The sequence below is a fragment of the Gymnoscopelus microlampas genome, assembly GCF_963454915.1.
Source record: "Gymnoscopelus microlampas genome assembly, chromosome: 4".
In the NCBI taxonomy this organism is placed as follows: Eukaryota; Metazoa; Chordata; class Actinopteri; order Myctophiformes; family Myctophidae; genus Gymnoscopelus; species Gymnoscopelus microlampas.
In genome coordinates, this window is record NC_139941.1 from 19,369,523 (window position 1) to 19,397,150 (window position 27,628).

Sequence of the window (27,628 nt, forward strand, 5' to 3'; positions counted from 1 at the left end):
GCAATAGTTTGATTGAATGATAAAGCTGGAAATCAGCACAAACATCAAGTATTCAGATGGTGGATGAGAAGCCTAAGTTTAATGAAACGGTATCTCAGGATGACAGATAATACAATTTGCCAGGTGGAAATGAATTTACAAAAAAACTAAACAAAAAACAAACAGTTAACTCATTCACTGCCAATGATGTCTTTTGACGTCTATTAAAAAAAAAAAAAAGAATACAAAAAAAATATTTTTTTTTTTCCCCCTGTGTTTTTCACAAAGAACCAGGAGATAACATGATCCAAAGATTTACTGCTCCATTCACTTCCCTGTTAAAATATTAGGGAAGTATTCTGAATCTCTGCTCCTGTGTTTTACTATGTATCTTTGAGCGAAACATGCTATTTTCAACTCGGTATAACAAGCGAACGGGAATTGCGATGACATTTTTTTTGGGTGAAACCCTCCGTGATTAGCAACCATCAGGGAGGGGATCGATCATACTGGAGATAAATATTCTGTATTCCGACTACTTGAAAAGGTGAGAAAATCGCAAAATCCTGCCAGTGTGGGCTTGTTGGGCCATTTAGTGAATGGCAGTGAATGAGTTCAAATATGGAGATACAAGGTTATAATGCCTGACAGCGGCAACCTGCGTCATACCCTGGTTTTTCCGAGCTCCACAATACAAAAGTGGGTGGACGGGGCCAGTGATAATGGATGCCGTTAGATTACAGTCCTCTGTACTGCCATGACAACAATAAAACATTCTCCTATGTCTCGCCTCTCCGCAAGAGTGCCAGACATTATGCCTGACGTTAATAAGATGATACTTTTAGTACTCTCTGTGACTCATACAGGAGGTTCTTTGAAACAGCTGCTATTTGTGTCTGTTCAGGCTGTTCCTGATGTAGCCTGTACTGACTGTGTTTCAGGTCAATGAGATTTACCATGACGACTCGCTGGGCGCCCACATGAACGTCGTGCTGGTGAGGATGATCATGCTCGGCTATGCCAAGGTGAGTTCCACTGCTCCGTCTCATATGGCACAGAGGGCGTTTCCTCCTCGGAATTGTCTGCATATGATGGAAATGTGCAAGTAACTGCGTTTCATATTCTAAACTGTCACCAGTGGTGGATAAAGTAATCAAATGATTTACTTAAGTAAATGTACCAATACTGCAATATAGAAATACTCTGTTAAAAGTGAAAGTCCAGAATTCAAAATTTACTTGAGTCAAAGTGCAAAAATATTGGCATCAAAATGTACTTAAAGTACCAAAATTAAAAGTACTAAAATATTTGAAAATAGCAGATCAACAAGCTCACAACGCGCCGCGATGCGACGTGTTGTGAGCTTGTAGATCGGCTATTTTCAAATAGCCTATGTATAAAAAAGGGCTAAAGTGGTTAATATATGCTTTATAATGTAATAATTTGTATCTGCAAAGTAACTAGTTACTAAAGTTTTCAAATAAGTGTAGTGGAGTAAAAGTGAAATATTTGCCTCTGAGATGTAGTGGAGGAGTAGAAGTAAAAGTATTGGAAATTGGAAATACTCAAGTAAAGTAAAACTACCTAAATTTTTTACTTAAGTAAATCTACTCAGCTACTTTCCACCACTGACTGTCACTGACCGTCACTGACCACTTAAATCCTATTTTATACTTTGTTATGTGACGGTGATCTGCTATTTTAGCTATTTTTGAAATATTTGTGAAAAATGTAATGGCATGCCCAAAATAGGGACACCAGGTTGAAAGTGGTTAAAAAAAATAGAGTTAGTGTGTCAAAAGTTTTGGAATTGCACAAAAGCACTCAAGGGGCAATTTGGACAGCTAGTGGTAAATATAATCATCAACCAATCAGCACACACCAATCAACTCACAAATAATGCACTCAACTTTTTTTTCCCTCCCCACTCACATTTCTGTTAATTGTCACCACTGTTGTATCCTACTGGCTCACCTGCCAGTGAGGAGCCCCCACCGGGAGGACATGGAGCCTTTGTCCTACTCCTCCCGCTCAACACTCCCTGCTGACATGTGCCGCCCCAGCCCGTAGGAGTACGTGCAATGAATAATATCGCCCCCACCCGGCTTCCCTCCCCCCAGAACACGGGCCAATTGTGTTTGTCTAGACACTCGACAAATGAGTACTGTCAAAAAATGTGAAATTGGCCTCCTGGTGGCGCTATAACAGGCCCGTGTGAACAATTTGGGGCAGAGGTTAAGCTCTGGCATCCAGGGAGTGTGTGTGCACAGGTTTCGCTGTGACCAAGCCAACGGTGCCGGAAATGAGCTGTTCACAGACACACACACACACACACACACACACACACACACACACACACACACGTTTGTATTACTATACTTGTGAGGACATCAACATTTTAGGCAGACGATTTTATGATCGATTTACAATTTCTTTGGGGCATTTTTAACCGCAAGCCTAAAGCCGAAAAATAGCAGATCTACAAGCTCACAACGTGTGGCGCTGCGACACGTTGTGAGCTTGTAGATCGGCTATTTTACGGCGTGCGCCATCGCCGCACAACTAAGTATGAAATGGGAAAAATCTACAACCCGACCCCTAAACCTAACCTCTAAATGTCTAATCCTAATCCTAACCCCAACCTCTATCTTTTTCTAATTGCAAATGTATCTCTATACAAAAAATCAACCATAAAACAAATTATTTTCTTGCGAGGACCAGGAAAATGGCCCTCACGACATCTATTCCTCAAATTCTACTATACTTGTGAGAACGTTTGGTCCTCGCGAGTATAGTAATACAAACACACACACACATTTTTGGCATTTGGAATTTGTAGACGTCCTATTGCATTGTTGTCTCCGCCAGGCGGAGACAACAATGCAATAGGACGTCTACAAATTCCAAATGCCAAATACCTTCTATACAGAAGAACAGCAACATACAGGTAGAGAATGGAAACCTTTACTCAGACAGCAAGTGAAAGAGAAGGTTAGAGCAGATTCCAACGGTGCCAAAGACGTGTTCAGTCCTGATTTCTGAAACGGACTGGGGTGATATAATTGCAGCCTGGTGACAGCCGCAAAGAGCGGCGTGAAAAGAATGGTGCTCAGAGCAGAGATGTTGGAGGAATTTTAATAACAATAACAGCATAGACAGGACATGCACAAACTGCTGCAATCTAGATAATTGGGTTTTTTATTCTTGCCATTGTTATGCTCTAAACCACATTAATTGAAATTCCCCCGGTGGTGCAGGCCATCAAGGAAAAAAGCCAAGGCAATCTTCAGGTGAAAACTAGTTTTAGTTATTTATTTCATTAAGACAACAGACTTACTCCAACATACCCAAATAAATAACTAAACTTTATTTTTTCACCTGAAGTTTGAGTGTTTTGTGTGTGTGTGTGTGTGTGTGTGTGTGTGTGTGTGTGTGTGTGTGTGTGTGTGTGTGTGTGTGTGTGTGTGTGTGTGTGCGTGTGCGTGCGTGCGTGCGTCTTGATAGTCTGCACCACTGGGAGAATTGAAATCACGTATGACTTACCTACTGTATCTGTTCCACCAAAGATCACCTGTGTGAGACATTGGAGCACTTCCTTCTTTTGTTATAAACTATTATTTATATCATTCAGCATGCAGCCTTGGTTTGATCACAGCTCACTTACTTTCATCCGCAAGATCCTGACTGTTAATTTAACTCTGACCTATTATAGATTTTCCAGGGTAGTCTTTGTTAATAGAGAAAATAGGTAACGCACATCGACTGGTGGGTGCTGGGCTAAAAAAACAACAGTATAAAAATGGATAGAGCCCGCACACCGGATTTGGTACTAAGAGACTTTCTTTATTTGGACAACGTTTCGATCATATAGATCTTCATCAGGTCATCAGGATGATGAAGATCTATATGATCGAAACGTTGTCCAAATAAAGAAAGTCTCTTAGTACCAAATCCGGTGTGCGGGCTCTATCCATTTTTATACTAGTCTTTGTTAATACACAGTAAAATCATCTGTGTTCATATTGACGTTTGTAACTCTGAGAGTGTACAAAAGTAACCCGTAAGCGTCCATTTGGTTCCTTTTGTACACTCTCAGAGTTACATTAACACTCAGGATTTTAACCTTTTTTTTGTTGCTAAAGTCTGCTGTCTGCTGGTCAGTGGGAGTTGCTGTTGGGAGGTCAGTGGGAGTTGCATGTGTCTAAAACGTGTCTTCCCTTGCCTTCCTCTTTACGCCTTGTAAGTCCATCAGCCTCATCGAGCGAGGCAACCCGTCACGGAGCCTGGAGAACGTGTGCCGCTGGGCATTCGTGCAGCAGAAGGCCGACCCTGAACACTCGGAGCACCACGACCACGCCATCTTTCTCACCCGCCAAGGGTTCGGTCCCACCGGCATGCAGGGTAAGAGCCATGAGGACACACATGCATTACATTGTAAAGTGATGTTCAGACACATCTTCCACAAAACCCTAATGGTACCGGACATTTCATGAAAGGTAAAAATGTTAAAGCCTCAATCGGCAATTTCTTTAACTGTTTGGCTATATGAAGAACAGCAAGAACACAGGTTTAGAATGATAATACCTAACGCTGTTTCACAAATAACGGCCTAACGCAACATTTTCCTTAAATCCCTTGGACACAATGTCAGGTGCGTCAGTGGGTAATGTGATGTCAGGTGTGTCATGTCATTTTTTATTCACAAAACACCACAGTGGTTTCTGTCGCGTGAAATCTGCAGCCTGATTCATGTGTGTGTGTGTGTGTGTGTGTGTGTGTGTGTGTGTGTGTGTGTGTGTGTGTGTGTGTGTGTGTGTGTGTGTGTGTGTGTGTGTGTGTGTGTGTGTGTGTGTGTGTGTGTGTGTGTGTGTGTGTGTGTGTGTGTGTGTGTGTGTGTGTGTGTATGTATGTATGTATGTATGTATGTATGTATGTATATGTATATGTATATATATATACAGTATATATGTGTGTGTGTGTGTATATTTACTGTACATATTGCTGTTTTTCTGTGGCTGCAAATGAGCTGTGACGTGCTCCACTGACCTATTTTGAGTGAGTAATGCGGGTGAAAACCAACAATGTGATGGTGCTAATTAAGTGCTGGCAAACAATGGAACAGGAGCGCACACCGGTAGTGAGGAGGTGCTAACCACGGAAGAGATATATAACTGTTGCAAAGAAAAGAGGTCGCACAGCTTGTAGCCACGATGCGATAACTTTTTATAATGTTATTTTACCAACATTTCGACACAATATACAATATACTGTAGGTCTTCTTCAGGGTATGATTAAGTGCTAATTAAGTGCTGCACATTGGTTCATGTACTCTCAGTGGCGTAAACACAGCTTTTTCCGCATGGGTTTTCAGATCAAAAGGGCCCCCCTGGACCGTCTTGTCAACGGGGGGTGGGGGGGCCCCGTAGTTCTGTCTTCTTTCACTTTCTCCACGCCGTTTGGTGCTAAGAGGAACTAAAAGAAATTACAAATCCTCGCCAGCAGGGGGGCCCCCTTGCGGTGAAATCCCGCGTATGGGTTTTCATATTACGCCACGGTGTACTCTGGTTGTCTGTCTGCAACTGTGTGCAACATCAGTGAACCACGCAGCTTCAGTGTGGATACCATGGTTCCAGCCCAGGGAATTTGGGTTCGACCGATATTTGTTATCTCCGTCAGACCAAAATGCCTGAATGGGGAAATTACAGTACAGTATGTTTTCACCCCTTTCTGTGTGTCTCTGCGTACAGTTAATCACGCACACCGCTGGACCGATCGGAGTGAAACTTTGCATGCACACTCCCAGTAAGGGCAAGAAAGAACCTCCACCCTAAATTTTTCAAATAGAGGCTATGCTATGCGCGTGACATCATCGTACCATGAAGTTATGCAGGAACGCCTACTGAGTGGCAAAAAACGACTTTCTGGCCTTGACAGCCCATACAATCAGAATGTTCTGTTTGGATGTAATACATCTAAACAGAAAAGTCCTATCTGATTGTATTAAACAACGTTAAACTCACCAACGTGGCAGCTGTACGGGAAGCTTGAATTATCCTCTTTCTATCTGAAAAGTTTTTGTTTCATAAAAATCCACCGTAGTCATGTTATGAGCTACTTTCTGTCAAGTGATTATTATTATGCGCAGGTGATTATTTGTGTCAGAATTGCGCTCGTTTTCAATACCCGCAACGTCCTGCTGCCTCCTGCATTATGTGCAATTTAGAAACGGGTGGTACGCAGGACCGTTGAGTGATTTCCAACGAGCGCTTCCAGACTCCAACGCTCCATGCTGCTCAATGTTTTGCCACTCAGTCCAGATGAGGGGGGGGTGTGTCCTGGTGGAAAAGAAAGTGCATGTGCATACTCTCTATTGGCCTCATGATAGCCGTATTACAGGCCGCTTCACGTTTTGACCTATAACCCCTGAACTTTAGGTTGTACAATCAAAAATACATTTCCTTGCTTTCCTTGGATCATGACCTAACTTCATTTTCCGCTATTTTCCTTACGGGATTATTATTTTTAATTCTTGTTCCACATCAAAAAGAGAGAGGCCTAATCCCATACAGGACATGCATGTATTGATCTGTATAATTGATTTGGATCCAGCAGTTGTCTGCTCCATGTCACTTAATCCATTTAGACCGGGAACGCAGTTGTGTCATTTTTAAAGATTTCTTTGGGCTATTCAAAAATAGCAGATATACAAGCTCACAGCGTGGGCCGCACTATGAGCTTGTAGATCTGCTGTTTTTTTTTTTATTGTGAAAATGTGTGCAAATCTTTGAATACATACATATTTTTAAAGCGAACGTTTGTAACTCAAATCTTTGCTTCTGGGGATCTATGGAACAAATATGTTGAGATATTTTTGTTTTTTAAATATTTAGATATTTAATATTTCTTTTATATTTCTTTTATATTTTTCATATTTTTCATATTTGTCATATTTTTTTTACATTTTTTATTTTTTTAAAGTTTTTTATGTAAAAAAAAAAGGATTTAGAAAACATCAGCCTCAGGTCTGAATGGGTTAACAGCATCCCAGGGCTTAATCTCAAATTGATGGCACTCAAGTGTGACGGGAACAGCTTGGAGCCGTAGGGAATCTCACAATGTGCAGCAGATATTGACATGTTGCCCTCCTCCTGCTTGTGTTCGCCACAGCAGCCCAATCCAAACAATAAACACATTGTGACAGGTACACAATCTGTATACGGAAACCATGCATGTCCAGGAAAAAATAACCTCCGTTCCAATGTAGTTAAATATTTATAAAACCCACAGACACACATGACCACTTTCACTTAAGGCCTGAAACCGATTCTACATGTCTCCTAAATCTCAACAGTTTTCTGAAAAACATATGTTTCTATATCAGTGGTGCTCAATCTTTTTCATGTCAAGGACCCCCAAAATGTATACTTGGCCACGGACCCCCATCAAAATATTTTGTTCCAGGGACCTCCAGAAGCAAAGATTTTAGTTAAAAATGTTCGCTTTAAAAATATATATATTCAAAGATTTTGCACACATTTTCACGAGTTTTCAAAAATAGCAGATCTACAAGCTCATAGCGCGGCACTCGCATATGGATGATACAAGGTTTCTGCCTAGACGCAGGACTCCTAACTGATTCTAATTGATGTGTGGACTCTTGGGACCTTAATTCAATCAGCGTGCCTTGGACCTGGGCTGTGTGCTCTTAGCACCGGTTCAACCTGCATTTATTTGTGTACCATTCCGTGTTTGTGATGAGAAGTAATTAGAGAGGAGACGCAAGAGGAGGGAGCACATTCAATTAACAGTTTTACTGTGGAGGAATGCGGAAGCTCAATTGCTTTGCATTAGCACATGTACGACAGGCCTCGACCGCCGCGCGTCTGCCACGCATCTCCCATGCATCTCCCCATCCACTTCCATTCTGCTGTATGAAAGAAAGGGGGCGGAGCGTCCATAGAATGACAGTGGATGGGGAGAGACCTGGCAGATGTTCGGCTGTCGGACGCGCAGTCGTGGCTTATCCAACGGGCTTGAGGTGCTGAAGCACAACGCACCAACCCTTTGGAGGGGCACCAAACCGTGCGGAAAAAAAACAAAAAACGCTGAAAAACGTAGAGCGTCCTCTTTTTCCGCGCTGCAAGCTGCGCTTGACAGAGGGTACCCATTGTACCCGTCTGTCTGTGTCCCTTTTATGCCCATATATGGAGATTTCTGTATCTGTCAGTTCTTGTCCCTTTTATGCCCATTTATGGAGATCGCTGGTTTGTTTATGGTTATGTCTGAGTCATAGTGACAGGCCCTATACGGCCGTTTCTTTATTTCACTCTCGTCAAGATGAAAACCATTTTTTTTGCAACGATATTGCATTTGGCGGTGTGGTTCTGCCCCCATGATACCACAGAATAATCTGCGCAAGCATGACAGAAACGTAATGCTACTACAGGAGGAAGCTGGTGTTGTTTAGGGAGTTTGATCACTGAAGCGCTGTCAATGAGGTACACGTTGCAACTAAATAGACCGCATAGATGGAACCATTAGGATCGTGGCTGTATTGAAGGATGTATGAGTGGGGGAACCCGGCTTGACTTCCATACCTGCCTGAACTACCGCCACGCTCAATATTGATGTGGATATTGATATGGATTTATTCTTTTGAAAAAGGATGGCAAAGTCAGAGTGCAAAGCAAAGTCGAGCAAACGAGTGAGAGTCGGACATCAGTCAGTGTGACATTGTGCATCGTTCCGTGTCAGCATGAGTTCAGCATTCCCACAAAGGATTGGGACTCCTATATACAGTTGACTTTCTGAATTTCCATTTTTCTTCTCAGTGGGTGGGCCGATCAATCTGAAATTGCATGGGTATGGGCGGGAGTTACTGAGAGAGTGAGTGAGTGTTGTAACTCTCTCTCTCTCTCTCAACTAGGAGTGCGACTGTTAACACATTGACTGCCATTGACATCTATAGAAGTCATTTCAAATCCAACGCTTCACTGCCATTGAGTTCCATGGACGTCGTTTTGGGTGTTTTCAGTGATTACGATAGTGATTCCGCAACCTGTGACTGATCCTAGGAGGACTCCCGGGGGAAGAATACACCCGGAAATCACGTGATCTAAACAAATGATCAGATGTATAAAAACACATTTACCTCTGATTTCTTTTCCCAGATTGCGTTTTTGGTGAAAACAAGATATATTGAACTGCCGATAACTAAAGAACAGAAGATCGCGTACATTTTTTTTTTCAGGATAGAGTTATGTTATGAAAGCACATAAACAGTTGAAATATGGAGATACAAGGATTCCTCCCGACAGCAACGATATGCTATTGTATGATGAAGTATAAATCATGCTTTACCATCAGTAGACACATTTGCATGCAGTGGTGGAAAAAGTACTCAAATTGTTTTACTTAAGTAAAAGTATCAATACTGCAATGTAGAAGTACTCTGTTACAAGTAAAAGTCCGGAATAAAGTATAAGTATTGGTATCAAAATGTACTTAAAGTACCAAAAGTAAAAGTGCTAAAATGTTTGAAAATAGCAGATCTACAAGCTTGTAGGTCTGCTATTTTAGGTATAACATAGGACTAAAGTGGTTAATGTGTGTTTTATAATGTAATAATGTATATCTGCAAAGTAACTAGCGACTAAAGTTGTCAAATAATTGTAGTGGAGTAAAAGTACAATATTTGCCTCTGAGATGTAGTGGAGTAAAAGTAAAATTAAAGACAGAACTCCAGTAAAGTAAAGGTACCTCAACATTGTACTTAAGTACAGTACTTGAGTAAATCTACTTAGTTACTTTACACCACTGTTTACAAGTTCTTCAAAGATGTACTATTATGTAAAACTAAGACAGGTGAGCCAAGAGCATTTTGTTAAATCACCATAATATAATGAAGAAGACCTTATCTTACAGATGGTCTATCTAGGGATTCCGTTTACATACTGTATAATTAGGCAACTGACAGAGTAGGAAGTGGGCAAACCTCCAGGGCTGCACAGTTACACAAGGGTTAATAACCAGAACACTGTGCAGAACATATCTCCCCATCCATCACACCCAATGAAGTCACAGGGAACATTACATGCAATTTGGCCAAAGATAATGCACTGATAAGCTGAACAGAATTATAAATGCGTTTTCCACCAAAAAAATCGTCATTATCAACAATTCGGATTAATAACAGTGATCGCAGTGTTAAAGCGGCACTATGCAACTTTGTCCAATCTGTATGGTAGAGCATGTTAATACAATATTATACAATTGGTTTGGTTGTATTTTGTCTCCCTGCTCTTCTATTGAGACATTTAGATCGTGTCTTAAGATCATGTCTCACCTAAACACAGGATCTGAACGTCAAGATTAAATGTATCCCCTGAGCAAGCAGGCAGGCTCTATTAGCTCAATGGTGAAACAAAATCAGCACTTAAGCAGGAAACCGGGTTCAAATCCGGGGTAGAAGAGGAAAGTTTAAGCTTTAAGCATAGTAATTGGAACGATTTCACACAAACAAGTACGGTATTATAATGCATTAAAACATTTATATTTATTATGGCATCATACTGACATAATGGACCCAAGATCTATAAGTCTTACCCGTGTTTACATTTCCCTGCATTACATTGAGGAACAGCTGACTATATGATGTACAGTAGAAGGAGACAAACCCATTATACTTCCCTCTTATTTTCTCCTGTCAGGAAGCGGAGAGCAGAGGAGGTTGCCTGTTGGCGCAACAGTCAATCAGCAGCAGTGGTGGAAGAGGGTTTTTCTTCTTCTGTTGCACTTTGCATTAAAGGTAGCAATACCACAGTGTAGAAATGCACTAAAGTCCTCCATTCAAGATTTTCCTTGAGTAACACATTTTTCTAAATCGGTCAAACCTTTCCCAAAATCCGAAGTATAATACAGGGCTTACGTATGTCTCGTATTGATAAATCCGCAAAGTAAATGAAAATACTCAAGTAAAGTAAAACCTTACATGAGTATATGTACTTAGTTACTTTCCACCACTGAACAGCAGCTGATTTACCCCAAAGATGGAGGAAGAAAAAATGGATTGAGCCGTCACTCTCATTGGCATCCACGGCACAATCAAGCCATTTATATTGCAGCCTTGTTGTGTAATACGGTCTTGTTACAGGCGTGTGTATGTGTGTGGGTGAGTAATGCCTGATTTACACCGAAAATAGCCAATTTTCAAGCTCACAATGCGTTGTGCTGCGAGGCATTGTGAGCTTGTAGATTGGCTATTTTCGGTGTGCCATGCCGGCGTGCAACTAAGTATAAATCTCCCTTAAGATGATATAGAGCCCCCACTGCCACATCAAACCCCAGCCAAATCTACAGTGTGTGGAGGCTAAAACAAATAACAAAACACCCGCATCCTCGCCGATGGCTGCTTAGCGTCTACGAGAGACCGTCAACAAACATAATTCCCTCGTCAAGTTTTCGTTATGTCTTCGAGCCACGAAAAGTCATCAGGAGATAATGGGCTCCGTGGCTCCCTGTAGAAACTCGCTAATCAAAAGCAGAATGAACTTCAGTGGAGTCTGTGGGGAAATCATCCAACAATCACTTATTCCACAGGGTTTCCTCCACTTCATCGCTGGATTTTGATCACATCTGATAAATGAATGTCAAAAGCACAGGGACATGAAGCGCTCCTGTGTTGGCTGCATGACATGGTTTGAAATGAAATCATTTTTAACGACACAAAACCATAAACAACAGACGTTTTCACCGTTGATGGAATTCTATTTATTCATTTATTTTCATATTGCATTGTTGTTGACCGATTTGAGAAACATTCGGGAATTGAGGTCCGCACGCACGCACGCACGCTCGCACGCACGCACGCACGAATGTACGCACACACACACACACACACACACACACACACACACACACACACACACACACACACACACACACACACCATAACCTTTGCCCCCCTGGCGAAGATAAAATGTAATCTGTCAATTTCTGGCCCGGACTGGCTGTCAGGAGATTTGGGGAATTTGCTGATGGCCTGACTGCCTGTGTTGCCTGGCCTGTCTGTCAAATATTTCAAAATATATATGTAATAACTAGAAAGAGTGCTCCTCGGAGCACAGGTCTCCACCAGGTCAGGTAGATTATTGTGGGCCAGCAATGTTCGGAATTCAGTCAAGACTATAGACATAATGTGTGTAGTAATTTAAAAAAAAGTAATATAAAAAATGGTTTTCCAAAAAATTGGCCTGCTGGTGGCGCTATGATAGGCCAATGTGAAAAGGGTGACATTTCATCCTCGGTCTAGTGGGAATGTGCGTGCAAAGTTTCACGGCAATCGGACACTGCATTCATGATTTGAGGCATCTTGTTCAAAACGAGCCGCTCCTGCAAACTTTAGACAAATAGCTCAGTTCATATGTAAAGTCGTTTCAGCCATTCAGCTCTTGAACAGAGGTAAGATTTGTAACACGCCAATATTGAAATACTGTTTGTACAAAGCTAACCTTTCCTATATGGATGTATAACTATTTCTGACCGAAAATGAAACATTTCATAAGTAGTTTCATAAGATAGTCTTCCCTCTAAGTTGTAATGTAACACTCTGTTTACACTTTAGTTTTTTGTTGTGGCTATTATGCCTTTATGAGATGGAATGTTTTTTTTTTACAGAAAAATAAGCACCTCAATCAAAATTGACTGTCCATGACACATCTTTTGTTTGTGTTTGTGTGTGCCTGCGCGTGCATGCATGTGCGTGCATGTATGTACTGTATGCGTGCAGTGTGTGGGTAGGGTGAACTGTGTGGGTGTATGCCTCCCGGCCTGAATTATTATCTCTGGTCAAGTTGTTTCTCAATTTGTGAAAATGCAGACTGTGTCGCTGGAATTAACCTTCAGAGTAGGTTTTCGAGAGGTCATAGAGAAGTTTTTTTTTTAATTCCCCGTCCGTCTTTTCCGGTGTGAGTAAAGCAGACTCTGTGTGCAAGGGGCTTAAGACGAGCTTGAGGTTAAAGGCTAAAGGCTAAAGGCTACAAGGTCATATCATGACATGGAATCAGTTGACTTGTCAGAATCTCAGTGCTGGCACAAGGACTAGCCTCAGGTTTGCAAAAGTATAGAGTACTAGAGAATACCCTGCATGAACTCTAGCACCACAACTTATTCTCCATCAGGAGCAGTGGTCCGCGCTGAAGGGAGTGGTAACACCTATTGAAAAGACACACCATTTTTTTTTACCCGGCACAGTAACGCCGGGAAATAGAATGGCGGGCGGGGCGTCAGTGTGCTCTGGCACGCTTCTAATGCTGCCCGTGTGGGGTAGGCATTGACAATAATGCGGGCGGGTGTTTTGACAGGCGCTGTTCACAGCCAGTGTTTAATGATCTTAAGTCATATAACCCTGTCCTAATTCAATTCAGTTGACATTATTACAATACAAAAAAATATATATATGAGTGAATATCTTATCACTCAAACAGAGAGCGTCTCCTTTCAAACCCCAATGGTTCTAATCAGCCCCCCGCCCACAGGAGCGGCCCAATTCTCTCACAACTTGCTACAAAAATCCCTCATGAAAAACTATATAATCTCCTACCTTTCATTTTCAACCTTCACATGTGTCTCCTTCTCTAATAATCAAAAAGTGCTATATATTTCATCTCGCAATTTACTTCCGGATGGTTCGTTTTGCACTTTTTTTGCCACATCGGTCACGGGAAAGAAATAAGCGCTGCCGTGGTCTATGGAAACGAGCCCAAAAGTGCACCCAAATAAGCCCAAAATCGCTTATACAAACAGTCAGACCTGGCAACGCAGCCTACGCCAATCATGCGTGAGAGATCTACAAGCTATGGGGCAGAGACGCCACCGTATCTTAGCAACAACTACAGCGCTCACTCTCATTGGTCGTGTCGCGCTAAGAGCAGTCTCCAGACAATGGCATCGCAGACAGCTTGCTGTTACTGCTGTAGCCATCACAGTTAGTCCCAGCGACGACGGACAGGGAGCTGTGATAGCTGCCATGTCGCTAACGCTAACGTGGTTGTCATGCCTGCAGCGGCTGTGCAATCACTTTGTCAACAATGCACGTTCGTGTGGTGAATGCAAGGGGCAAGGCTGAGATATTTACTATGAGGCCAACCCCGATGTTTAGTAAATGTCCAGCGAGAGGCGCTGTTTCACCCGTGCCGACCTGTGAGTTCAGAAAGAATTTATTTTAACGCAAGCCGATGGGTTTTTACCAACTTTCAGACTCGATTTTCTTACTGTAATAAAAATTGTCATAAATTCTATATGCTTCCAGTCGCTAGTTTAAAGTCTCCTTTCAATCATCAGGATATGCGTTTTGCTAAATTATGGTTCTATTTATTATAAAATTGACGATAAAGTAGGCTATTCTCTAGGAGGGGCGGGATGATTTGATTGACACGCTACACAACCAATAGCATTCATTCCCCGCCCCCCGCTCTTGATTGACAAGTTACCCAACCAATAATGGTCTGAACTCATTCTGACGCGTAGTGAAAGATGGCGGAGCCACAGTCTGCAGCAAAGGATTCATTTTCGGTCTGTAGAAAGCAGCGGAGGGGGTTTGTCCATCTCATTTATACAGTCTATGGGTGAATGTCAATATTGCTGCTCAGTTAGTCCATTGTAGATGGTGTATGTTTGTGTGTGTCTTCTGGAGAACTATGTAGCTCCACAGCAACTACAGTAACTAACGTCATGGCAGGACCGCCCCGTGCAACGCATGTTAGGCTGCATTATGGTCATGTAGTAATTTCAGATAATTTCGCTCCGATTACAGCAGTGCTTATCAACCCTTTCACGCCGCCCCCCCCCCCCCCCCCCCCCCCCAAATAAACGTACTTGATCTGGGGACCCCCCCATTCTGTTTGACTCCGTTCCACAAGTACATATTGTGAAAATAGCCGATCTACAAGCTCAAAACGCCTCACGTTGAGAGGCTTTGTAAGCTTGTAGATCGGCTATTTTCTACATCACTGCCTCTTTCTTACATTCTTTGACAATGTGGCCCATGTTTTCATAGTATAGTTTGTTGACTACTTTTGTTGCAGAAATGCTCATTTCCTTTACTTTCCTTTTTTTATTGTCTCCGCCAGGCCGAAAGGCATGGCGCAAGACTATGTTTCACCCCCTGTCCGTCCGTCTGTGATAGCTAATCTCTCACATCGTTGACTTGATCGCAGCAAAATAACAGCCCGATGAGTCAGTGAGAGCTGGATAAACGAGGTAAAATGTGTCAAAAGGAGTCTGTACGGCTGTCGATAAATGAACACATGACGTCGGTGGGAGAGGAGATATTGTGTCTTTTGGACAAACAGCAGTGTCGTGCTGATGTTTGTTGTGTGAAGCAGCTTAATGTCAGAGTGTTTGTGTTGGAGCGCCTCAGTGCGGCTGCAGAGTTCATGTGCAACCTCTTCCAGAGAGAGACAGAGACACTAGAAACTCTGCTGGGGAAAAAAAACACTGCTGGGCATTGACTTTCATATGGACATTGATCTACACACTGCAGGTATATCTGCTACACACACAACATCAAACTACACACTGCAGGTATGATGCAGCGTTTGCATTACAGCCAGCATGCCAGCGTAGTTCCCATATGGTTTCAAGGTGGGCTAAACCATATGGACCCCATGTCAGCAATGTCAGCGGCATCCACTTCAGTCCCAACTGCGATGCCCATGCAGGCTATAAGTAGCTTCTACCTGGCCCTTAGGTGGGCCCCAACTACCCATGTTTATGTGGGACCAAGGCGGGTCCTACCTGGGTTTGCCCATGCAGGCTTTAACTGGGTTCTACCTGGGCCCTAGGTGTACCCTAACCAACCACAGTGCAGTGCCCATCGCTCCAATTGTTGTGACGTCAGGGCTCTCAATACTGCACATTGGTGGAGGAGGAGGGGCCGCAGGGCGACCGCACACATCGCTGAACCAATGGTAGCCCACGGATGTTTCCTCTGGGGATTTACAATCTGCCCCTCTATGCCACATATCATCCGCACTACAGGGTCTTCACTGACCGAGCCACGGCCCCACTGACCCTCATGACGCTACGCCACTTATATGAGTTGCCAAGTGGCCGCGGGCGCTACGTGGGCGTGGCCGCGGGCTAGACGCTCGCCCCCGCGTAGCGGGGGCGAGCTTCTAGTTTTAGCAATTAGTGTTGTTTTGACCACTATGAATCAGATCAAAAACACATTTCCACCAATGCCCTGTCAACTCATCCCTTTCTCCTCTCCTCTTCCTGCTGCCAGGTTATGCTCCAGTAACGGGCATGTGCCACCCAGTGCGGAGTTGCACCCTCAACCATGAAGACGGCTTCTCCTCAGCATTTGTTGTCGCCCACGAGACAGGACACGTGTAGGTTCCTCTCTCTCTCTCTATCTCTCTGTGTGTGTGTGTGTGTGTGTGTGTGTGTGTGTGTGTGTGTGTGTGTGTGTGTGTGTGTGTGTGTGTGTGCGTGTGTGCGTGTGTGCGTGCGTGCGTGCGTGCGTGCGTGCGTGCGTGCGTGCGTGCGTGTGTGTGTGCGTCTGTGTCCTGCCTTTGCCAGTAATATTGTTGATGTGTATACTACAGTATGTGCTTAGTGGAAAAAAGCCTCTTCCTGGGGATTTTAGTGTTCCAGGGGACCTTTTAAGCAGACAGGCCTTTATGTTCTACTTCATTGAATTTATCTGCAAGCAAGCAAGCAAATCCTTTTATCCATAGGGATCTGTCCACAGTCTGAGCTACGGTAATGTAAAAACCAGACGAATCTGCCACGGCTAGATAATAAATAAATAGACGCAGTGATAGTAGTCTGGCCATGCCAGGCTAGGCCGCCCGCCCAAACGTAATGGAGAGTTTGCTGGGAGGCAATAGGCTCTAGATGCACAGCAGCCATATTGGACAGAAATTGGGCCCCTTCCTGGCTTCTTCCACAGGTGTTACCAATGACACTAATGAAGGCTCTGTTCCATTTAGTGTAGCACGGTGGTTCTCAAACGTGTTAATTTCAAGGACCCCCATAACACTGAGAGTGTACAAATGGAACCAAATGGACCCTCCCGGGTCCATTTGGTTCCATTTGTACACTCTCAGAGTTACACCCTCTCAAGGAACCATGAGGGTCCCTGGACCACACTTTTAGACCCACTAGTATTTCTAGTGAGCCAACATGCACAATATCAGCACCCTGACTCTGTTTGACCAGAATGGAACAGAGCCTTCATTAGTATCATTGGTAACACCTGTGAAGGAAGTCAGAAGAGACCCAATTTTTCTCCAAAATGGCTGCTGTGCATAGAGCCAATTACAGAGCTACTCCGTTTTGAATCTCATTCAAAGATGACGTCCAGACGGTGTATTACTCATTGTAAACGCAATCAGCATCTGACCGAAGCAACTTGGTAACAAACATTCTGCACAGTGGCCGTCTCTCTCTCCCTTGGCCAGCGTGCGCCTGCAGGCTACAAACGATAACGCGGCGCACCACATGAGTGAGATTCTACCATGCCATAGCCTGAAGGGATGGAACCTTCTGATTGGTTGCGAGGCCGTTTCCGAAAATGTCATTTCACTGGACCTTTGAAACATGTCGTGATGCAACGTGTTGTTAGCGTGTACTGTAGATCGGCTTTTTTCACTATTTCATTACAAAAAGTAATAATAATGTAAAAAAGAAACGTTTTTGACACGGATGCGTTCCAGGTCTCAATGGGTTTAATCTCTCAAGAACAGATTCCGACCTGCGGTGGAATCTGTCGGAGCGGTTCGTCCTAACCAGTGCGCATTGGCTAAAAGTGGGCGTGCCTTCAGATCAGGAAGTGGGCCGCGCTTTACCCAATCAAATGTAGTGGGCGGGATTCACGTGTCCATCCACCATGATCCACCCTCCCCCCCTCGAAACTAGCCGAAACTAATTTAACAATAGCGTCCTCGGAGCGGACAAAACCACGGAAAGATATTCACATTTTAAATTACTCTTTCATCATAGAAACAAGTGGGCTTATAACCAAAACCATCCATGTTCTCTGGGAGAAGTGGTGTTAGTGTTCCGTGTAGAAATATTGTTAGTGGGAATGAAAACATGGTCGCACCAACCGGAAGTGATGCGCTATAGGCAGACATGAAACCGGTGTTTCCCTGCGCTCTAGTCTAACATTATACTCCTGCCAGACTCCACAGAATATCAGAAAAGCAGAGGTCGCTGTTTTTCATTTTCTGTGGGGTCTGGCTACGCGAGACTACAATGGGTTTAAGCTGAAAATGAATGTCCTCATTATAAATCAAACCCCAATGCAACCAGTACATTTAGCAACATAATTATGTTCTCGCGTGAGGCAGCCTGTCAGCACGCACTTGAATGTGTAAGGTGGATTAAAATAATTTGCATGATAGACCCTAATTGAGTGCTACTGTAAACACTGTAGATGTCCTTGGAAATGACATCTGACTGGTTCCTTGTGAGGGGAGCTGTGAGTGTGCCTGTGAGTCAGGTAACTTGACACATTATTCCCAAAGGAACGACGCCTACCTCTGATGTTCTCGTTAATTAGTTTTTAGCAGCTGCACGTTCATCACCCCAGTTGACTTTTTCAAAGCTACACCGGGTGTTGGTCATAATTAATTAGGAATGTAATGGCAATCATGATTCGATATGAATCACGATACTGGGTTCACAATACCATTTTCTCTGAGAAAAACTACACAATATTGTAGAATGTTCTCAAACTATACAGTTACAGGAATGCATGTTTAGCCTTGAAAATATCAATGTTGCCAGCTGCCTGTTGTAATTAATAATGTTGAACGCATGAATGCACCATTGATTCTGGATGTAACATTTTGCAACAGCAAAAGGTCAACCTTTCAATTTAAGAACAAAAAACATGCTGTATTTGAAGCTTAGCACGCACACTCACACGCACATGTACGCACACACACACACACACACACACACACACACACACACACACACACACACACACACACACACACGTTTGTATTATATGTGTGCGCATACACACGCGCACGCACGCACACACACACACACACACACACACACACACACACACACACACACACACACACACACACACACACACACACACACACACACACACACACACACACACACACACACACACACACACACACACACACGTTTTTTTTATTATACTTGTGAGGACATCAACATTTTAGGAAGGTGATTTTTACAAGTGCGTAGCTTGTACTGTAGATCTGCTCATTTCGGTCCACAACACTGGCAAGTAACTAAGTATAAATGAAGCCTAACTCAATCCCCAAGCCCTAAACCTAACCTAAGTGTTTAATACTAACCGCACCCACAATCCTTTCCTAATTATAAGCCTACTTGTAAATCTCTAAATCTTTTTAAAAACAGCCATTTCTCTTCTGAAGACAAGGAAAACGGCCCTCACAAATGTCTCTAATTCTACCATACTTGTGGGCGCTTGGGCATTTGGCACTCACAAGTAAGCATAGGAATACAAGTACACACACACATACACACACATACACACAGACAGATTGAGTAGCCATATAAACAACATGCTGAGTGAATAGTCTCCTCACCATCTGTCATTTCTCACACACTGAATGGCTCTTAACCCATTAAGGGTTAAGACCGGGGAACGCATACAATTTTTAGATTTCTTTGGCTATTCAAAAAATAGCAGATAAACAAGCTTGAGTGCCGCACTATGAGCTTGAAGATCTGCTGTTTTTGAAAAATCTTGAACATTAAGTGCAAATCTTTGAATATATATATATATATACATTTTTAACTCAAATCTTTGCTTCTGGGAGGGTCCCTGGAATAACATTTTTTTTAGATGGGGGGGGTCCGCCGGTCCACGGATATCATGAAAAAAAGTTTGAGAACCACTGACATTATAGCAACTTCAGTTTTTTTTTTCAAATAAGATTTAGAAAACATTTGTAGAATCTCCAGAAGCAAAGATTTGAGTTAAAATGTTCGCTTTAAAAAAATATATATATTCAAAGATTTGCACACATTTTCACGTTTTTTCCCCCAAAAAAATTGCAGATCTACAAGCTTGTAGCGCGGCACTCGGTGTCGAGCTACGAGCTTGTAGATCTGCTATTTTTGAATCGCCCAAAGTATAAAATAATGGTTAGAGCTAAAAAAAATGTTTTAAATGACACAGTATGCGCTCCCGGATTGAATGGGTTAATGTGAAGTAAATGGAGCCACTGTGTTGTTTGTAGTGGGAGTTACACATTATTATGTCATTTCACACAACACACAATCTGATTGATGGCTGCTGCCATGTTTTGCACAAATAATTGGCAAAGCACTTTAACGATAATGTAACATCAACCCATTTAGACCTGATGAGACCCATTCTAAAAACACCTTCTTAATCCTACGTTTTAAGTTTTCTGGGGGAAAAATATGTTGCTATCTTGCTATATGTTGCTATCTATCATCTCTGTCGGGTGGAATCATCATTATATCCAAAACTGTTACTTTTCAGGATTCAAATTAAAAAATAGCAAAAGCAGCAGATCTACAAGCTCAAAACGCGATGCTTCGTGCTGCATTTCGAGCTTCTGTATCTGCTAGTTTTGATGCTTGTGTGTGACGCTGTAAGTAAGTAAGTACGATTTCGAAAAAAATAGCAGATTTACAAGCTCATAGCTACAAGGTGCCCCGCTATGAGCTTGTAGCTATTTTTGAATAGCCAAAGACATCTAAAAATGACACAGAGACGCGTTCCCAGATTGAATGGGTCAAATGTTTCAGCTTCCCAACTGGTAAAGTGTGGGAGAAAGTATTGAGCAAAGTACAGTAGTTCAGTGTGCCAGTGGGCTGTGAATAAAGCATGACTGCCATCTGGTTATATTAGACACGATGCTGCTCAGGCCACACAGTGGACTGGAGTCCTACCATGCAGACAGCAAATATGAGAGGCTGTGACAGCAAATAAGGGAAGCAGGGAGTGCCAGCAAGCTTGGAAACTTTCTATCGAGTTCCGAGCTAACTAGCTTGTCACCGTTTGTAGCTTTGGAGGGAGCAAGTCGTGCTATTGTTTACAGTTTTTAGCAGTGGTGGTAAAAGTACTAAAGTTTTGTACTTAAGTAAAAGTATCAATACTACAATGTAGGAATACTCTGTTACAAGTAAAAGTCCGGAATTCAAAATCTACTTGAGTAAAAGTACAAAAGTGTTGGCATAAAAATGTACTTAAAGTACCAAAATTTAAAGTACTTATTATGCAGAATGTCCCATTTCAAGTTTAAAAAAAAACATTTGAAAATAGGAGATCTACAAGCTCACAATGCGTCGCATCGCAACATATTGTAAGCTTGTAGATCTGCTATTTTGTAGTTGGTCTTTTTGATTGAGTAATGTATATCCTGTGGTCGGTTAGGACCACTACTGGTTGACAAGAGGTATTGCATTAAGCTCAAAAGTGCAATATATCCTTCTGCCCAAACTGGCTTTAGTAGCACAGCAGTAGACAGCGCTTGCAGAGGGAACACTAACAGGGGGCTGTGGTGGCGTTCGTGGCTGGCACGGCTGCCAGGGCGAGATAAGGAAACCCCAAGCTTCATGCTTTGAGCTTGGGTTCGAATCCCGGGTAGAACATAAAAGTTACAGATTGCAGCGTCAAATCATCGCATTACCAAAATCCAAAAGTGGCTCATTTTCTTTTATACGTATATATCCACCTATACAAGTTAGTTCTGCCCTAAATGTCTCATGAACCTGAGGGCTCATACCCACTTCACACCAGCACTTTAATTAATGGAATTAATGACTGCTTTTGATCAGGGTTTATGTCTTATCCCTGCCTCTGGTCAGACAGAATTAAAAACATGCATTTCCTATTGGGAAATGTAGACTGTCTGATATGTTTGATATTGTTAACCATGTAAACCCTGGTATCTGTATTTTGGGCAAATTGTCAAAATGTGTCAAAGATGCCTTCTTTTTATTCCAAAATAGCAAAAATTGCAGCTCTACAGTTGAATGCCTATTTTTGCGATTTGTACAAAAGAGTATATAGATGCCTTAACAGACAACGTCACACTGATAAGAATCAGTATGCGCGCGCAGGTCGGCAGCAAAAAAAAAACACCGCTCATAAGGTGCAATGTACAGTAAAAGTGGTCACAGCCTCACATGTTAAAATGCATCAAACTTTCAGATGCTGTTTTTCTCCCAGTATGCAGCACCAAAACCTGCTCTTGCTCGCGCAGCTGCAGCCCGTCAAGCCTAATTTATGCTCCGTCCCGTGAAGGTGTCGCGCGCAGAGAACGGCCGAGAATAGCAGACCTCCAAGCTCACAGCGGTCTCATCCGCGACGCGGTTGTGAGCTTGTATGTCTGCTGTTCCCGGTGCGCAATACCGTTGCACGATGAAGTATATGTCTCACTAGGGCGCACCCCACTAGCCAACACACAGAGGAGGTTGAATGAACTGAAACCAGCACACCCCAAAACAGCAGGTTTGGGGATCTGTTGGGAATTGGTTACATGAAACAGTCACCTGTGCGTCCAGTCTCAATGTTTGTAAACAAATAATTGGTCTATAGGGCTTATAGTAAGTGTTCTTCCTACTTTTTACTAATCGAACCCTGAACAGCACAATACAAGGGATCCACTGCCTGGTGCAGAGAAGAGCTGGTGTTGGTCTCCTCTCAGGAGTGCTGTTGCCTCTGGTATACTGTAGGTTATTGAGTTCCTGGCAGTCAAGCAGGCGTATCGCATGGCGAGACTCCGCTGACGCTGCTCAGCGGTAGCTATCGACTGTGGTTCCTCAAGGTATCTATTATGAGACAGACAGTCATTTATCCGCCGGTGCCTGGTGCCCTAGATTAAATCACCAAAATCCTTGGTAAAGGCCTGTGGCCCTACTTCTCTTGGATCCACTCCAATTGAGTTAGAGAGGGCAGGGGTTGTTGCCCCCTATCTCACGGTTAGGATATCAAAAAAATCAATCTTCACAGTGCCTGACTAGTCGAGCGCAACAGGGTATTCTTTCTCCGCTGATTTTGACCTTTTGACCACCACCTGTACGCTTAGCTGTGGTTTTCGCTATAGATAGCATGTAGGGACAGTGAGTGTAGATTGTCTATTTTCACAATTTAACCCATTAAGACTGGGAACGCATCTGTGTCATTTTAGATTCCTTTGGGCTATTTTAGAAAAATCGTGAAAACTTTTTTTCCCCCTTTCTTTCAAAAAACTGTTAGGATTTAGAAAACATTTTTAGAATCGGCCTCAGGTCTTAATGGGTTAAAAAAAAAGCAGTGGTTTTGAGTTTGAAATCGATCGTTCATGTGTTCTTGAGATCGCCTGGTGACACACACGCACATATGTACGCAGAGACTTTGTGCAATTACAGTATAGGATGACATGGCTCCCCTTTCAGGTGACTGGTTATAATGGACAAACAAAACAAAAAACATCACAAAACTTCACATGTTTAGGAGTTTCAGGTTATGGACAGTGGTGGAAAAAGTACAAAAAAATTGTAAAAGTATCAATACTGCAATGTAGAAATGCTCTGTTACAAGTAAAAGTCCGGAATTCTAAATTTACTTGAGTAAAAGTACAAAAGTATTGGCATCAAAATGTACTTAAAGTACGAAAAGTAAAAGTACTCATTATGCAGAATGTCCCATTTCAAGTTCAAGTTTTCAGAATGTATACAAATCTTTTGAAAATAGCAGATTTACAATCGCGATGGGACGCGTTGTGAGATTGTAAATCTGCTCTTTTCAAATGGCCAATATATATAGAGAGAGATTAAGTGGTTAATGTATGTCAGTAATAAAAATAAAAATTAACTAGTAACTTAAGTTTTCAAATTATTGTAGTGGATTAAACGTACAATAATTTCCTCTGAGATGTAGTGGAGTAGAAGTAAAACTATTGAAAATTGGAAATACTCCACTAAGTAAAAAAATACCTCAAAATTGTACTTAAGTACAGTACTTAAGTAAATGTACTTAGTTACTTTACACCACTGGTTATGGAAGGTTCTGGATAACACTTTGTGGTGTATAAGAGCCATTTAATGTTTTGTCATTTCAAAATGGGGTTGATTTCTTCTTGTTTTATTCTGACATGATGCTTTCTTTTGTCTTTTCCTCTGGGGATCAGACTGGGCATGGAGCATGACGGACAGGGGAACCGCTGTGGAGATGAGACAGCTATGGGAAGCGTCATGGCCCCTCTGGTCCAGGCTGCCTTCCATCGCTACCACTGGTCCATGTGCAGCGGACAGGAGCTCAAGAGATACATCAAGTGAGTGTGATCAGTCCCTTCACATTTAGACCTGTCACAGTTCAGGATTATTTGCGATAATCGCAATTATGTTTTGCATCATTGTCAGAATTTCCATTAATCTGTATACCAGGGGTCTTCAACGTTTTCAGGCCAAGGACCCCCTAGCTGAGAGAGAGATGAAGCAGGGACCCCCTCTATATTATATAAAATTGTGTTTCAGATAAACATTTGCTGCTTTTTTCCCTCTACACCTTAAACTCTTTGCCAAAAATAGCCGATCTACAAGCGCGAGGCGTTGTGAGAATATAGATCTGCTATGATTTACATTTGAAAACTTGTGAAATGGGACATTCTACATAATGAGTAGGCCTACTTTCTAATTTGGTACTTTAAGTACATTTTGATACCAATACTTTTGTACTTTTACTCAAGTAAATTCAGAATTTCTGACTTTTACTTGTGACGGAGTATTTCTACATTGCAGTATTGATACTTTTACTTAAGTAAAAAAATAGAGTACTTTTTCCACCACCACCACCAAGTCTCACCCACAGGTGACTGAACTTCTTACCCTTATATGCCGAAGGGAGATGCCAGCCAACCGCCTGAGAAAACTCATTTAGTCCGCTTGTATCTGCCATCTTGTAAAGTGGTTATGACCCACATTTCATGACCGTAGATGTTTATCGGTACATCAAGAGCTTTGCCTTCTGGCTCAGCTCTCTTTTTGTCGGATCAGCAACTCACTGATATAAAACAGTGCAAAGTTGTGTAAAGCTTTATAGGAAATGAGACAGATTTCATGTGGATCCAGAGTCACAGGGTTTAATCACCACAGTATTATCTGGGCCTTGGATCTCCCATTATCAAGTCTCTCGCTATAATTGACTTTGAAGGGGGTTTTGTGACTGTGTGTTGAAAATCAATGTTTCAGAGAAGTACTATTTTGTTACTGTTGAGTGGAAGCCTTGTATGTTTTTTTTTTGTATCCCTATTCTGGGCATGTAATAACTGTCATACTTTCGGCAATAATAGACGATCTACAAGCTGGATTGCGTTGCAACGAGCTTGTAGATCAGCTATTTTAGGAGGGGAGCAAGTACAGACCCTTGGGGGACCCTGGTAAATAGAGTATATAGGGAGTATGCACAGAGTGGTTAACAGATCAATGCTATTGGTCAGACTTTACGTCTCTCTGTGGGTTTTATTGATTATTTAAAGACTTAATATTAAGTTAAGTTTCTTAGGGTGCGGTCACACCGAACTTTAAAATGTCATATGCGGCGGATTCTGCCAATGCTTTTCAATGGGAATGGAGCATACACGAATGGCAACAAACCACTCCGTTCCCATTGAAAAGCATTGGCAGAATCTGCCGCATAGGCAGAAATAAGTTTGGTGTGACCGCAACCTTACACAGTACTTTGAAAAATGTTGAAAGATCTTTGAAAACAAAAGATCTAAATCATTTTTTTATTTTTGAAAACCTTTGAACATTTGTGTCTATAATGACATGCCCAAAATTGGTGTGCCAGGTTGAAAGGGGTTAACCAACCAAAAGCATTAGAGCATGAAATGCTCTAATGTCGTAAAAATGATAATGAGTTTATTCCATGAGAATATTCTACACAGAAAATACAGGCATATTTATACAAATATGGTTATCTGGCAGAAACTCCCCCTCTATAGCGTCATCAGGTCAGACATCACTGTTCGGTGGTCAGTTGGTGGTTACACGTGTCTATGACTTGTAAAAAAATATCTTTCATATCTTACTGTTTCACAAAGCAATCAGTAATGTCATCTTGACATCTCTGAAGGTTTCATAAAGCAACGCCATGGACTTCATTGTCAAGGTCATTTGATAGCAATCAGATAATGGATGATGCTGGGTGGTGTCATTCACGCTGCTATCTATGAGACTTTGGTAACAAAAGGCAAGCCCGACTTTTACAGTCTTACACAAAAATGGCAAAATGAAAGGGTACGGTGCCCTTAACCATACCGTATAGATCCATTGGAACAGGTAGTTATTTTTCTTTCTTTCCTATTTCATGAACATGCATGGTTCAAGGTTCCATGGTTAGTAATGTTTTCTTTGTATTTACAGAGGTACACGACAGCGGCAGTGGCTTAATACATTAATGAGAGTAAAAGTAAAATTGAGATGTAGTGGAGTAGAAGTATAAAGTTTTGAAAATGGAAATTATAGTCAAGTAAGGCAAAAGTACCTCAAAACTGTACTTAAGTACGTACAGTACTTGAGTAAATATACATAGATTTATGAGATTTACTACAGTGGCATTGAAAAGGTTCACTGTGTGGCGTGTGCCTCATCTAGCATTGGCTCATGTGGAGTTCACAGGGATAGAGTTGTCTATTTTGCTGCGAACAATCAATGTGTGATAGAGAATGGCAGGTGCAGAGTCGCACCCAAAGTGTTATCGACGCTGTGACAATGAATGTGAAAAAAAAAAACGCTCTCAATTATATCCAGTGCCTGCATGTTTGAAGTCAAAACGAGTCCAACTTTTGTTAAGTGTTTCTGGCACAGAGAGGAAATCTATCCATTCTAGAACCAGAAAACATTATCAAACTTATGGTTAGAGGCGAGACAGCACGAATGCTTCTGTGTGTTAACAGGTGCAGGATAAGAAATATAGTACAAGAGAACAATGGCTTCTGTGAGAGAAGCATGAAAATATGTTTGGTCACCTTCAACTTTCTCTCAAGAGAGTCAAGGTGGGGGGGTCAAGGAACAAAAAACGAAAATGGAATCACATCAGCACTAGACCCCCTCCTGAATAAATAACGCACCATCCCTAAAGATTTTCTTTCTTTTTTTAAATGGATGGAATCCATTTCCATCTCAATGTACCTTTCAGTTAATTCTTCTGACAAACTGTTTACTTCTGGCTTTATCTTTTCTCTCAAAGCTCCTATGATTGCCTGCTGGACGACCCTTTCAAGCATGACTGGCCTCAACTCCCTGAACTTCCTGGCATCAACTATTCTATGGACGAACAGTGTCGATTTGACTTTGGAGTGGGCTATAAGATCTGCACCTCAGTGAGTATTGCTGCCGGCCTCAATTAAATCAAATTCTACACACATAGTGTAGGGGCTCTGTTCCAGGGAGACCCAGACAGTTGCTGTAATAAGAGCAGTGCAAAAGAAGCAACTATGGTATTTCTTGAGGCTTAAGAAAAGCGATTGTTTGCTGTTCCAGTTGAAAGATGAGAAAATACCTGGAAATGCTGAGACATGGAATCAAATCAAATGAATAATAGGACAATGCTGAAGAATATAACACTTCAGCTTGGAAAAGTCAATCTCCAATTAGACACTGATCC

The 27,628-nt window shown here is 42.2% G+C and overlaps 1 protein-coding gene across 1 annotated transcript in view; it reads left to right on the forward strand.

Annotated features, from left to right (window-relative positions):
• adamts3 (ADAM metallopeptidase with thrombospondin type 1 motif, 3) overlaps positions 1-27,628 on the forward strand; it is a 209,088-nt gene that overhangs the window by 113,273 nt on the left and 68,187 nt on the right. Inside the window, exons 6-10 of the mRNA XM_084055325.1 lie at positions 921-1,004; positions 4,224-4,380; positions 16,265-16,370; positions 24,150-24,293; positions 27,212-27,344. Coding sequence (XP_083911451.1) covers positions 921-1,004; positions 4,224-4,380; positions 16,265-16,370; positions 24,150-24,293; positions 27,212-27,344 — 624 coding nt within the window. The remainder of the gene's footprint in view (positions 1-920; positions 1,005-4,223; positions 4,381-16,264; positions 16,371-24,149; positions 24,294-27,211; positions 27,345-27,628) is intronic.